Source organism: Micropterus dolomieu, linkage group LG05 (genome assembly GCF_021292245.1).
Source record: "Micropterus dolomieu isolate WLL.071019.BEF.003 ecotype Adirondacks linkage group LG05, ASM2129224v1, whole genome shotgun sequence".
Lineage (NCBI taxonomy): Eukaryota > Metazoa > Chordata > Actinopteri > Centrarchiformes > Centrarchidae > Micropterus > Micropterus dolomieu.
Genome location: NC_060154.1, coordinates 10,392,808 through 10,406,356, shown reverse-complemented (window position 1 = coordinate 10,406,356; position 13,549 = coordinate 10,392,808). Strand labels below are relative to the sequence as shown.

The following is a 13,549-nucleotide window of genomic DNA, read 5'->3' as shown; positions in this document are numbered from 1 at the left end:
AACCAAATTACACTCGAAAAACCATAATTCTGAACACAATGACACAGTAAACAAAAACCTTTTACAGCGACAGCTACATGACAAACAAACCATTCACATTCGCACTTTCAAATGGCAATTTAGAATCCCTTTTACATGGTACTGTGCTATAATTTACAGTTATTTACAGATGTGATCATGATGCCCTTGTCATGAGATAATGTAGTGTTACGAATCACGTCATTCAGTATTTAAGAACATCAGTTACTTTATCTTTTAATCTTTAGGCCTATATAAATCGATACTCAGTAAGCCTAAGCAGACTTCAACATTACCAGAGGCCATTTGGCTCTAAACAGGTTCGCACTGTGCAAAAACCCCATGTGCTTCATTTTCCTTTTCGCTGTCTGATAGTTTTAGTTTCGCTTTCTTTTCCTCAGAAAGGTAATCGCCTCTGATTTTATTTTCTCCACTGTCCTTTGACGTTAGATCTGTTGTTGGTGCCACATGCATTGTGGTTGTTGTTATGGAAGAACGAAATAAATACAGGTAATATTTCTTGAAGCCTTTTGAAGTTTCACAAAGGGTGGCAGTTCAGATGATAGTGAGCGTTAAATTAGTAACCTGTGGTAACCTTTTTATACTTGTTATCTTAAGTTGTTATCTTACTTATCCACTGTGTGAGTGACGGTCCCCAGCTTAGAAAACGTATTGCATATTTGCATGCAGACTGGGTGATATTTAAGAAGCACGTCTGTTTTATTTCTGTTGAGTTCCATTACAGACTATTTGGTCCCTTACAAACTCAAATTGCATCATAGAACTCAATTGGGTAGAGTCTTTGACTGATTTGTCTTTAGGAAACTAAGATTGCTCTGTCAATTTCAATAATGCTATTTTTTGTTCACATTTTAACTCGCATATAATAGGCCTATTATATGTAAGACCATTAACCAAGAACATTTAATTTCTGCTGCTTTATCTCTGCTTTATCTTTATGCTCTCACACTGATGCATGTGATTGTTTTCCCCATCAGCTTCGGCGGCTTTGGTGGCTTCGGCCGCAACACCTTTACTATTGAACCAGATGAAGCAACTTCAGTCCAAACTCTTTTCAGCATAGCAGGGGGTGCCAGAGATCATACCAGAATTGTTAAAAACCTCAGTACAAGGATGAGTGTGGAGAAAAAAACATCCCCAGGTAAGCTCATATGCAAATATGTAGCCTACTACGAAAAGGTTGGAGGTATTACTACTACTATACTACTACTACTATACTGTAGTATCCATTGTTCAGATGCTGTGTTTAGGCTTCCAGTTCAGGAACCAGTCTTGTGGCTCTGGATTTAAGAGACTTGTAGAATCCTTTTGTACATATAAACTCCATTGTATCTTCTGGTAATATCTGGAGGTAACATTACTGTGTGTTTTGCAACTTATCCATAGAATTAGAAAAATACCGGGAAAAAAATGCAAGGGAACATTATTAGTCGGCTATATTTTAATGCATGCACGCTATCTTCAGCGGCTCAATCTAATTTGGAACCTCAATGGAGAAACGTGGAGTGGACAGACGAGTGAGTAAAGCTTTGACTTTTAATAATATAACGTTTGCAGCTACATTGATATATTTCTACTAATTTAAAAGAAAAGAAAACAAATTGTAAACTCTTCCAGATTACCATTATTCCTGCAACTCATTTAGGCTATATAAATACACTCTTCCCATGCCTTTATTCTTCTTAAATTATTGTTATTATTAAATTCTAATCTAGGCAAAAGACGAGTCTGATGAAGACTGTCAGCTCCTACAGACCAACCTGTGAGGATGTGACTCAGGCTCGGATTCTCCTCCTGGGCCCGCTCAGTTCTGGAAAGTCCAGCTTCATCAGTTCAGTTCAGTCGGTGTTTAATGGAAGAGTCACCAACCGGGCCATGGTGGGCTCCAACTCAACCAGCTTCACCAAGAAGGTACCAGTGGAGCAGTGACATGTAACTGAGAGAAATCACTAAAACTATTGGGAGTTTGCCAAATTGTCATGAAGTTGAGCATGGCAACTCGGTGAACTCCACATGTTTAAGATATTTTTCAGGTCAAGAATTAATTCTTATGATCAATTCAATGGTAATTACTGAATGACATCAAAAGTACAAAGATTAAAATATAGATCATACAGACAAGACACACACACACACAAAGCTGCATAAAAGCGACTGAACAGGAATGTCTTGTTGTGAATTATTTTGGAACATTATAGCCTAAATTGTTATCATTAATTACTAGAGCAATGGTGGTCTACATTGTCATCATTTAAAGTGTTATTTTATAGTGTAAAGTTAGGATCACAGTGTTAAAACTCTATAGCTCTGAGTGTGTGTGCTCCTTTCTGCCCAGGCTCAGCAGTAGCACGTGTGTGTGTGAGGGAGCAAATTCGTGTGCTTTGGGAGAAAAGGGAGGGAGCACAGTGAGGCAGCATCAAAAACACTTACAAAGGAAAATATAGAAGCAGATTTTGTGAAAATTGTATTACAAAACATACATCAATATAGTCCATCACAGTAAGAATGTCCTGTTTCTAGCACGGAGCACAAACAACACCAGTTTATTCCATAAAAGTCAAGTTATGGATGAAATGGCATGATCAAGCGGAGGGCATGCAAAGGACACAGAGAGGAGGAGCAGGCAGTCAGGGAATTTCCCAGATCCAGGTGCAGTAGGAAAGAGAGCCAAGAGATGATCTGAAGCCAAGAAACAGAGCTATAAAAGGAGGTCCAAAAGAAGGTGAAAGTCAGTCGTTACATGGTTTTCATGTCGACTCGGGTCTCTGTTCTGGTAACAGGATGGGGCTCTATTTTGCACCGATCTCTGACACTCCGGTGGAACTTTTGTATTCTAATTGGTGTCTGTTTTTGTTGATAATAAAAATGTTGGTAAAGGTTCAAGCTTTCTTATCTGGCCCAAGTCTTGAATTTTTACACGACAGGCTCAACTTTGTTAGTCAGAGGACAGTGTTCAACAGGTAGACTGTTCCCATGCTATAGGAGTCCATCCATTCTTTCTTTTTGTTTGTGTCAGCTACAGTCGTTCAACATCTGTGGTAAGAAGGGAGAGGATCCTTCCGGACTGGTGCTGTGTGATATTATGGGCCTGGGGGATGGAGAGAAGATCGGACTAACCCTCCATGACATCCTGTCCGTTGTTAAAGGCCATGTACCTGAGGGACACAAGGTAAGTAGGATCAACATTGTAATATTGTAGTTTCTATCCTAGCAGCATGGCTCTATAGGTGGCATTGTCGTCGGTTGTTTAGTCCACCTCCGAAATATCTCAACAACCACCAGATGGATTGGCACAAAATTCTGTACAGACATTCATGGTTCCCAGAGGATGCAGCCTCATGACCTTGGTGGATCTCTGACATGTCCTCTAGCGCCAACAATGAAAGTCTTGACCACTATAGAGGGATTGCCATGAAATTTGGTCGAGACATTCATGTACCCATGCAGGAAAAAATTCTGTGAATGAAACTTTTTCCAATTCAGTAATAATAATAATAATAATAATCCTTATTTGTAGAGCACTTTTCAAAAACAACTTTGGGTTGTACTTTGGGTTGTGAGTAAATATCTGAATAACAAATGACATTTCCATGAACTCAGCTGTACTTTGTGTTTAGGGCTAATCAGCAAATGCTGGCATAAGCAACATAAGATGTTTGTATAAAAAATGTAACATGTTCATTTCTCACTCCCAGTTTAGTCCAGATCAGCCAGTGAGGTCTGAGACTATGGGCTATGTGAAGAGGCCAAGCCAAAAGGACAAGATCCATTGTGTGGCCTTTGTGGTGGACGCCTCTAAAGTCCTGACCTACCCCAAAGGCCTCAAAACCACCTTGCAGCAGCTCCGGGAGCACATCAGTGACCTGGGTAAGAAACACACAGACTGATGTTAAATGGAACTTGAACTGAAAGAAAGCAATGTTGAGATCTTAACAATCTGTAATTTCTTTCTTAATATAACAATTAAATGTTTCTTTGATACTTGCCAGGAAACCTTAATGACAGCATTGTCATGTGTCTGTTAGGTGTTCCCCAGGTGGCTCTGCTCACCCACATAGACCAAATTTGTCCAGAAACGGCCAAAGATGTCTCCCAGGTTTACAAGAGCCGCATCATTCGGGACATGGTAGGCTGAAATAAACCAAATGATAAATGTTCATGTATTGTAATTATACAATCCAGACTCTGAGGCATTTCCTCTTAACGGTCTGTAAAAGAGAAAAAGAGTGCACTAAGAAGTGGATTAATCTTAGCGGGACAGCTTCTCTATATGGTCTACAACATAAACAGACATTTAAATCATTTTAGCAACACACTAATGGAGTAGTCAAAAATATAAATACTGCTTGGGGCAGCTGAATTACCAGTGGCAGACAGGGAGGTGAGACCATATGCAGACTACATGTGGGGAAGTTTTACCTAAATCTGTGTGTGATAGTTTTTACTGTGATCTGAACCAGTTGAAAAGTAATTTTCATTATTTAACTCAACATTAAAAAAGTACAAGCTTACAAAGGCTTTGGAGAAAGAGTCACATGACTCACAAGTAACACATGAATATTAGACAGATTATTATTATCCTGCCATTCCAACACACACACACTTTTTAAGAGTATAAAAGAGATTTTCGTGTGTCTCAGTGTCTCCCAGTTTGGCATTGTTCTCAACCAGCTGAAGGAACTGACAACTGATGGTGTGAAAATCTGATAGTCACATGTCTGTGTTTGTAGATGGGTAAAGCTGGAGCTCTGTTGGGTATGTCCACCTCCTACATCGTTCCAGTGAAGAACTACTCATCTGAGTTGGACCTGGATGTGAACAATGACGTGCTTCTGCTCAGTGCTGTCGACCACATCCTGCAGTATGCTGACCTGTATTTCCAGGACAACACAACACAATACACTGAATCACTGTAAAGTTTACACATGGTATCGATTCAACCAATTAAAAACATTATAAAATCAATATTCTGTTCACAATATCATCATCATGGTGTGCCAGTTGAGGGTCAACAACTTTATTTTAGACTGCATGATTTTCTTAGCATCTCTCACTCCGACAACTGCCTCAGGGTTTTTATGCAGGTAGCTCTCCAGGTGAACGAGGGCACTTCTTCACATTGTCTTGCACATTGGGCCAGACTAGAGGGCACTTTATCATGTTTTATCTCCCATGAGGGAATTCAAGAGTGTACTTTTGCCATGTTGTTTCGAAAATGGGGGTACCAACGGGGTGATTGAGTCCACTAGTCCCTACCACTCATATCTCCATGTAGCAGCGGCCTAATATTTCTCAGCCTTTCTAAATGGGGCTCCAGAAATAAAAACTAAAGATCCATTATTTTTGCTGACACAGCAAAAGCTTAACATGGTCACAAGGTGCCTTGTTGTGGGCTGTTACTATACCTTATCGGTTGCAGGATGCTACAATTTGGAAGCTGAACTTGTTTATATTGTGATTTTCAGAATCTGTTTGTGTGTCTACAGTTTACAGCCAGGCATTCAAAAACCTAGTGTCTTTGCCTCTTAAAGAAAATTTTTGTCTGTCCTAAAACAACAGTCAGGTGCCCATATGAACACTGAAACTGGTTTTACTTGCTGTAATAAATACTCCAGTTGTTACTCCTGTTTGTAATTATTGTGAGCCAGGTTCATGTGTGAAGAAGTTTCGGAGCCTGACATAACATGGTTTATTGAGCCCGGCTGAGGAGATGAGTGCCAGCATACAACATGTGAACACATCAAATGCCAAAACCAAATCTGAAGTATAACATCTTTTGGTCCCTTTTATGTTTCTATTGTCCCACTAGTTCCTGTAGGTTTCCCTCTTAGGTAATCTTTAGCTGGCCTTAACCTAGAACAACAAATCTATCTGATGTTTAGACTCCAATTGCTAAATCATACTGGAATATATTACTATCCATGAGTTGTACTCTAATCTGTGGAGCCAGTGAATTCATGTAAATATTCTTGTAAGACTTAACCTTGTAAGATTCCCAGAGAACACTGATATCTGCTAGCCTGACGCCTGACCTACTGTCTACTTTATCAGTCTAACTGTTGTCTCCCTATCAAGGACAGTCACATGAGAGAAATAACTAGAGCTGGAAGGTCAGTGAACTCTTGTGGGGTCAGCTAATGACTCCAAGCCAGACCTTTCTTACCTTTACCTGTTATATCAATTAAGCCCCCTAAGAATAGTCATTTGGAGATCCTTTTCTAATGCACTTCCAATGTATGTGATGTGTTTTGGAGTGAAGTAAAAGCCAATATTCAATTATATAATTTGACCATTGCTGTAAAATACATAGAAATAGCAAATTACAGTTTCCCCCAAGTTTGTTTTATAACTGATCAAATGTTACACAACCACTGCAAAATCAGTGAAACCCAATACATCAGTCTTTGATATTTAACTCTGTATTTGTTTACACTATTAAAACATCAAAACATATACAGTAACAGTTAAATTCATTCAAGTGTAACCATAAACATCAGTACTACTGTTAAAAAACAAATTTGTATTCATGTATACTTATCTACTAACAATAATCTTATTTTAAATCAGTCCAGCTTCAGGATTTCCCATAAACATCCGGTGTAATACTGTTCAAACATGCAAAACTAGCCTTCTCAAACAAGCCAAAGAAACAAACACACACAGCAAGTTTCTTATCTGAGGAATAGCAATCACCACCATCAATTACAGATGAATACTGAGATCAAAACATTAAATTATTAAAAGCTACAGAGTGATGACAGTAATTGTGTCAGGGCACTTTTTCCAGGACTGTAGGAGGAAGTTTTGGATATCAGGCTATGGTCTCCCTGGGAAGGAAAAGGAATGAATGGTTGCCACAGGTTGACCTCTGCGGTCAGCAGCTGAGTATCTACTGCTTCAAACACAAGAGTAGAGCTCACTCTAGTGGATATGATGAGTAGAAACAAACAAACAAAAAAACAATAAGTAGGCTACATTACTGAGGTGAATGTTTACAAACATCAAAATGTGCTAAATGTTGGGAGATAATTCCTATGAAAGCCTGGATTCCATGTTAAATTGTGTTTTGACCTATGTGTGTTGTGCTGTCATGAATCCACTGGGCCCTCTTCAAGGAGACATCATTCTAACGCAGCTGGCCCAACTGGCTTGATTAGAAACTTCATGTGAACTGTCTTCAGTTGTTCAAACACCATCACTGTATATGGTTCCACCAGACTTCACAATAGCCTGTAGTTAGCAATTGCACTGGTATGAGATATGTTTCATGAATTATGCTCCTTGACCAGCATGTCTCACAGAAAAAGGTCCAATATGAATCTGTATCAGGGTCAACAGTTGGACAGTATCTGAGGCCCCTCTCACACCATGGTGTTTTGTTGAGTTGGGCCCGTGACACAGAGAAGGCTTCCAGCATCCCAGAAACACCCCCTCATGCACCCACACAGCCCTCCAAAGCAAGACATTTAATATTACCAGCTACCATCAGCTAACCGCGTGCTAAATATAATAACAACCATCCCAACCAAGCAACAACCAAACACTCATCCCCAGATGCCATGCTAACCACAATGCTAACAGCACGCTAAGCTAACCAGCATGCTACCTTAGCCACCAAATAAACAGACATCTGACATTCTGACTTGTCAAAGCAGCAAGAGCACAGGTGGAACTAATAACATCAGCGAAGGCTCAGTTGCATTTTGTGTACCAGTAATACATGTCAGAGGAAGCATGCACAACAACACGACCATATTTCATTCCGGTGTTCTGACGATCTATATTACGCCATCTTTATTTAAGATATCAGGGGTAGCGTATTCTGATAGTCTAATAATGATGATTTTTTTTTTATGTTACTGACAATCAGCCACTTTCTCGACGGTATTCCCAACAGCAAGGTTGCACAGATTTATGGGCGTGGAAACAAACCACGCTTGTGGGTCCTACGCATGCACAGACCCGCTATGAAGTACATCTCGATAGGTAGCATAAATCAACAGAACACCGGGATAATTGCTGCACCTATTATTATCCAACGAAGGTTATAATCAAGGGCAACTGGACTTGGTTGAAGATACTGGAAGATGAGGGACGAAACGTCTTCCAGTATCTTCAACCAAGTCCAGTTGCCCTTGATTTTAATCTTCGTTGGATAACTATGACCTGGATGACTGAGAATCTTCATAGACATCTGCACCTATTATTGCTATACCATGTCAAAATGGCCCGGCTGGACTCCTAGTTTGATAATTGATTAATTGTTGTATAGAAGTGGATGTACTAACTTCTGAGGAAACTGAACATGCAAAGCTGCACACAGGTAGAATGCGCTGCATTACTACTATTTGCATGTTAGGCCTACTTTTGTGGCATTTAAATTTTTACATAGTTCCTGTCCAGGTGTTATTATTTACAGATGTAGGCTAATCCAGATGTCCATGTCGTTAAATGATAATGTAAGTTTTTATAATTAAGAACGTCAGTTAAATATAATTTCATCGTTAGGCCCATAAATCGATACTAGTGCACTCCAAAACTATTGAAAGTGTTTAAAGTGTTTGTTGTCTGGAGGGGAACACCCGTCAACACTGTGCAAATATGACATGGGCTTATTTTTTTTTCCTCGCTGTTTGACAGTTTAAGTTTCACTTTCTTTTCCTCAGAAAGGGAATCGCCTCTGTTTTTATTTCCACTCTGTCCTGTAACGTTAGCTGATGGTGTTTGACTCCAATACGCGCAGCGGTAAAAATGCAGAAGCAAAGTGGATTCAGGTAACACTTGAAGCCTTTCGAAGTTTCATATAAGGTGGTTAATGTTACGAACCTGTCGCAACTTTGTTGACCCGTTTCAGACTATTTTTGTGTGAGAGAGACCGTTCCAACTTAGAAATCTTTATTGGATACTTTAAGGCAGACAGACCAGGTGATATTTAAGAAGCACGGATGTTTTGCCCTTTTTTTTCACTATAAATGCATGTGATTGTTCTCATCATCAGCTTCGGCGTCAGCGTTACTCCAGCGAAACCTTTAGCTGTTCCTGCTTCAATCCGACCTCCTGCCTGCAGCTCGACAGTGGATGCCATAGTTGCTCCCAGCATAGCTGCTAACGCCAGTTCAACAGAGAAAAGCGAGGACAAACATTTGTTTACATTCTCAGGTAAGCTCGCAGTTCCTAGGCAAGAATACTTTTAAAGGCCAACATTGCCACTGAATATGTAGCCTACTACGAAAAGGTTGGAGGCATTGCCTTATACTGTAGTATCCATTGTTGCTGATTTCCAGGTTCCAGTTTAGTAACCTGTTTCGTGACTGGACCTAAGAGCCTTACAGCATATTTTTGTAATAAACCCCATTGTAGCCTCTAGAAATATCTGGATAGTACATCACTGTGTATTTAGCCACTTATAGAATTAGAAAAATACATTGAATAACAAAATGCAAGGTGTGCAATAGTCTGCTTTATTGTAATGCATGTAACTCTCTTCAGCGGCTCAGCCTTATATGGAATCTCAATGGAGAAAGGTGGAGTGGACAGAAGAGTGAGTAAAGCTGTGTCTTTTAATAATATCACGTTTGCAGCTATTTTAATTTAATAGCAGTCAAACTGATATTTCTGCTCATTTAAAAGAAAACATTGTAAACACTGAACAGATTATCATTATTCCTTCAACTTATTTAGATAAATACATTCTTCCCATGACTATTCTACTTTAAATTATTTAAATATAATTTAAATTATTATCAATAGAAAATGAACATCTTCAGTTCTAATCTAGGCAAAAGACGAGTCTGATGAAGACTGTCAGCTCCTACAGACCAACCTGTGAGGATGTGACTCAGGCTCGGATTCTCCTCCTGGGCCCGCTCAGTTCTGGAAAGTCCAGCTTCATCAGTTCAGTTCAGTCGGTGTTTAATGGAAGAGTCACCAACCGGGCCATGGTGGGCTCCTCCTCAACCAGCTTCACCAAGAAGGTACCAGTGGAGCAGTGACATGTAACTGAGAGAAATCACTAAAACTATTGGGAGTTTGCCAAATTGTCATGAAGTTGAGCATGGCAACTCGGTGAACTCCACATGTTTAAGATATTTTTCAGGTCAAGAATTAATAATTTTTATGATCAATTCAATGGTAATTACTGAATGACATCAAAAGTACTGTGGTGTCCGAACGATAATGCTGCGATGATGTGTTGAGAAGAAATCCGCTTGACACTGTTCTTGATTATCAAAGTTTATTACATCAAAGAATTCAGCATCAATTACAAGCTCTGCAGCAGCTTGGAGAGTGACCCAGCCCGATGACCACTCTGTCTCTCTGTACATCGAACACAGCTTATATAGGACATGTTTAGGTCTCTGCTAAAAACCATATAAGGGCACATTGCTGTAAAATAAGTGTAACCATCTATTAGACACCACAGAAGGGTACAGTCCCTTCATACACACTAATCTCTTTATACACACTAATCTCTTTATACCTAATTTCTACTTCCCCTAACACTGCACCCATCAATCATTACTTCCCCATAAGGGTTCACTGTCCCTCTCACCAGCTGCAGAGCATTATGTTAAACTGTAATGGCCGGATACACGTAATGGCCAGATGCACATATGTTATACACCACAGTACAAAGATTAAAATATAGATCATACAGACAAGACACACACACAAAGCTGCATAAAAGTGACACTGAACAAAAATGTCTCAGGTTTGTTCGTCGAGGACAGTGTTCAGCAGGTAGACTGTTTCCATGGTTTAGGGGTCCATCCATTTCGTTCTTTTTGTTTGTGTCAGCTACAGTCGTTCAACATCCGTGATAAGAAGGGAGAGGATCCTTCCAGACTGGTGCTTTGTGATATTATGGGCCTAGGGGATGGAGAGAAGATTGGACCGACCCTCCATGACATCCTGTCCGTCATTAAAGGTCATGTACCTGAGGGACACAAGGTAAGCAGCAGTAGGCCTGCAAGATATGAGGAATATCCGCAATTGGTCTTTAACATTGTTCAGTATTGCAATGACGATATGACTTCCGATAAATAAACAAATATTGAAGTGGGCATATTGGCTACACAGATCATATGTCTGCCTGGTTGTCTCTAAAATTAAAAACAGGATAAGAATGGAATATTTTAAATATAATGTCTCTAGAGCAGCAACAATAAAGTTTACAACCCTGGAAACAAATCTAAAACTTCAAAATACTTTGTGAAGGTTAGAAAGAATGGAAAAACTCAGACATCAGTCAGTCATTCCTCTTATCCTCTGATCGCTGTGGCTGTTATTCACTGTCTCAGGGTACTGTTGGCAGAGAGGAGGGGCTGGGTTGTCTCAGCCTCATGGAAATGCTATATAACTGATTCTTGAGATTTTGGCAAAAACATGTCCCACTAAGAAAACTGCTAATTCCATTGGAAATTAATAAATTTTTCTTATTTAAAACAACCAGGGTTGTTCATCTGAGGGTCTTCTACATAAATTTTGTTTTTCATATACTTTTTTTTTTTAAATTGATAAATTTTATGATTTTTTTTTGACAGCCCAGTACCCACAAAATCCATTGTCCTCAAACAAGAGATTTCATTTCAAATTGATATAAAAGGAGGAAAAAAATTATTTTAAATACGTATATTATATAGGCCAGATGAAAGAGTAGAGTGAAAAAACTCTACTCTTATTTTTTGATTGCTCGAAATGGGTCCCAAGTTTTTGTCAACACCATCAGATATTTATTAAAGAGCAATAAAATCAGGCAACTACATGGTCAACTATATTCCCGAGGACCCCCTTTCCACCCTCCACATTTACTAAATGCAATGGTCGAACAAGCTTTTAAAATGTAATGTCTTAATTTCTCTCCCCCAGTTTAGCCCAGATCAGCCAGTGAGTTCTGAGACCGTGGGCTATATGAAGAGGCCAAGCCTCAAAGACAAGATCCATTGTGTGGCCTTTGTGGTGGACGCCTCTAAAGTCCTGACGTACCCCAAAGGCCTTAGCACTACCTTCCAGCAGCTCCGAGAGCACATCAGTGACCTGGGTAAAGAAAGGACAAAAACCCAGACTGATAAAAGGAACTTTGATCATTAATTCTGTTTGTGTAACCTGATCATTGCCACATTACAGCCACTCTTTAACTTTCTTCTTAATATTGCTCCTGTCACATGAGTAGCATTTTCATTGTGTAAATTAAGGGCTCTGACTTTAGAAACCAAAGTGGAAGAGCTGTAGTTCAATCAGTCAGGGGGTGACATTTACCCCCTATTGCATTAATATTTCACCACAGCTGTTCATTTTTGTTAGCCTTTGGACTGATGTGCATAACAACTTGGGGTTTGAAACTTTATTTATAGATCAACTTAAAGAAAGCACTGTTGAGATCTTAACTGTCAGTAATTTATTTCTATAGAATGTAACAATTAAATGTTGTTTCTCTGATTATTGCAGTGAAACCTTAATGACATTGTATTGTTCTTTTAGGTGTTCACCAGGTGGCTCTGCTGACCCACATAGACCAAATTTGTCCAGAAACGGCCAAAGATGTTATCGCGGTTTATAAGAGCCGCATCATTCGGGACATGGTAAAATAAACCAAATGAGCATATTATCTGAATTACTGTTGTCAGACAGGGAGGTGAGACAACAGGTGGGCAAGTTTGACTCAAATTGGTATGTGACAGTTTTGTTATGATCCAAACCAGAATTTAGGTCAATGTTCTTCATACATACATCAAACAATATACAAATCATATAAAAACATATAAAGGTATATAAATTGCCATAACGCAAGCTAATAAAGGCCCCTAAGCATCAATTTTTCAATGTACAGACAGACAATATACACACAAAAAACATATTATCAAATGTATATTGACAGATTATTATTATCCTGCTATTCTAACACATTAGAGTTTGGTTGGGTTAATAAGGACAAAACAAATTACAGTTTGTCACTATCTGAAAATGTATCTACATTTTATTATGATTTGTATGTGTGTTTATAGATGGGTAAAGCTGGAGCTCTGTTGGGTATGTCCACCTCCTACATCGTTCCGGTGAAGAACTACTCATCGGAGTTGGACCTGGATGTGAACACTGATGTGCTTCTGCTTAGTGCTGTCGAACACATCCTGCAGTATGCTGACCTGTATTTCCAGGACAACACACCACAATAAACAAGCCCAAAGAAAAACCTCTGAGCTTATGGGATATTTCTTTTAAAGAACATTAAAGAGGTCATCATTCACATTAAAATATTGCATTGTTCAATGTCAACAGTAACAGAACAACTTCACTTTACACATTTTAAAACCCCTTTTGTGTAGGATTTGAATATTAAGGAACCACTAGAGGTAATATCAAAGCTATAGTTATGTAACAATGTCACACATACAGGTGATTTAAACCACCTTGTAAATGTTACTTTATTATGTTTTTTACAGTGTGTAAAGGTTGTTAATGATTCAGAATAAATAATTATAATAATTAAATAATTTTAATAAGCGTGATC

The 13,549-nt window shown here is 39.0% G+C and overlaps 2 protein-coding genes across 5 annotated transcripts; both read left to right on the top strand.

Annotated features, from left to right (window-relative positions):
- The first annotated feature begins 393 nt into the window (after positions 1 to 393).
- LOC123971030 (interferon-induced protein 44-like) lies at positions 394 to 5,660 on the top strand. 2 transcript variants are annotated; one of them, XM_046049536.1, is made up of 8 exons: positions 394 to 528; positions 1,017 to 1,180; positions 1,505 to 1,556; positions 1,755 to 1,950; positions 3,062 to 3,208; positions 3,735 to 3,906; positions 4,065 to 4,165; positions 4,770 to 5,660. In XM_046049536.1, exons 1-8 carry the CDS (start codon positions 506 to 508, stop codon positions 4,953 to 4,955), a joined length of 1,041 nt encoding a protein of 346 aa, XP_045905492.1. In that variant the 5' UTR covers positions 394 to 505; the 3' UTR covers positions 4,956 to 5,660. The 2 variants fall into 2 exon arrangements, with proteins under 2 accessions (XP_045905492.1, XP_045905491.1); XM_046049535.1 differs by having other exon boundaries at positions 3,056 to 3,208.
- A 2,598-nt stretch (positions 5,661 to 8,258) lies between these two features.
- Positions 8,259 to 13,231, top strand: ifi44g (interferon induced protein 44g). Of its 3 annotated transcripts, none has more exons than XM_046049539.1 (8): positions 8,259 to 8,362; positions 9,038 to 9,198; positions 9,529 to 9,580; positions 9,818 to 10,013; positions 10,837 to 10,989; positions 11,908 to 12,079; positions 12,520 to 12,620; positions 13,044 to 13,231. In XM_046049539.1, exons 3-8 carry the CDS (start codon positions 9,543 to 9,545, stop codon positions 13,212 to 13,214), a joined length of 831 nt encoding a protein of 276 aa, XP_045905495.1. In that variant the 5' UTR covers positions 8,259 to 8,362; positions 9,038 to 9,198; positions 9,529 to 9,542; the 3' UTR covers positions 13,215 to 13,231. The 3 variants fall into 3 exon arrangements, with proteins under 3 accessions (XP_045905495.1, XP_045905494.1, XP_045905493.1); XM_046049538.1 differs by lacking the exon at positions 8,259 to 8,362 and adding an exon at positions 8,695 to 8,813 and having other exon boundaries at positions 10,843 to 10,989; XM_046049537.1 differs by lacking the exon at positions 8,259 to 8,362 and adding an exon at positions 8,695 to 8,813.
- The last annotated feature ends 318 nt before the right edge of the window (positions 13,232 to 13,549 follow it).

Coding starts and splice junctions, on each gene's coding strand:
- ifi44g (XM_046049537.1), top strand. CDS start 8,791: ATGCAGAAGCAAAGTGGATTCAG. Junction 10,014..10,836: donor CAACCAGCTTCACCAAGAAG/GTACCAGTGGAG, acceptor TGTTTGTGTCAG/CTACAGTCGTTCAACATCCG. Junction 12,621..13,043: donor GCCGCATCATTCGGGACATG/GTAAAATAAACC, acceptor GTGTGTTTATAG/ATGGGTAAAGCTGGAGCTCT.
- LOC123971030 (XM_046049535.1), top strand. CDS start 506: ATGGAAGAACGAAATAAATACAG. Junction 529..1,016: donor GAAGAACGAAATAAATACAG/GTAATATTTCTT, acceptor TTTCCCCATCAG/CTTCGGCGGCTTTGGTGGCT. Junction 1,951..3,055: donor CAACCAGCTTCACCAAGAAG/GTACCAGTGGAG, acceptor TGTTTGTGTCAG/CTACAGTCGTTCAACATCTG.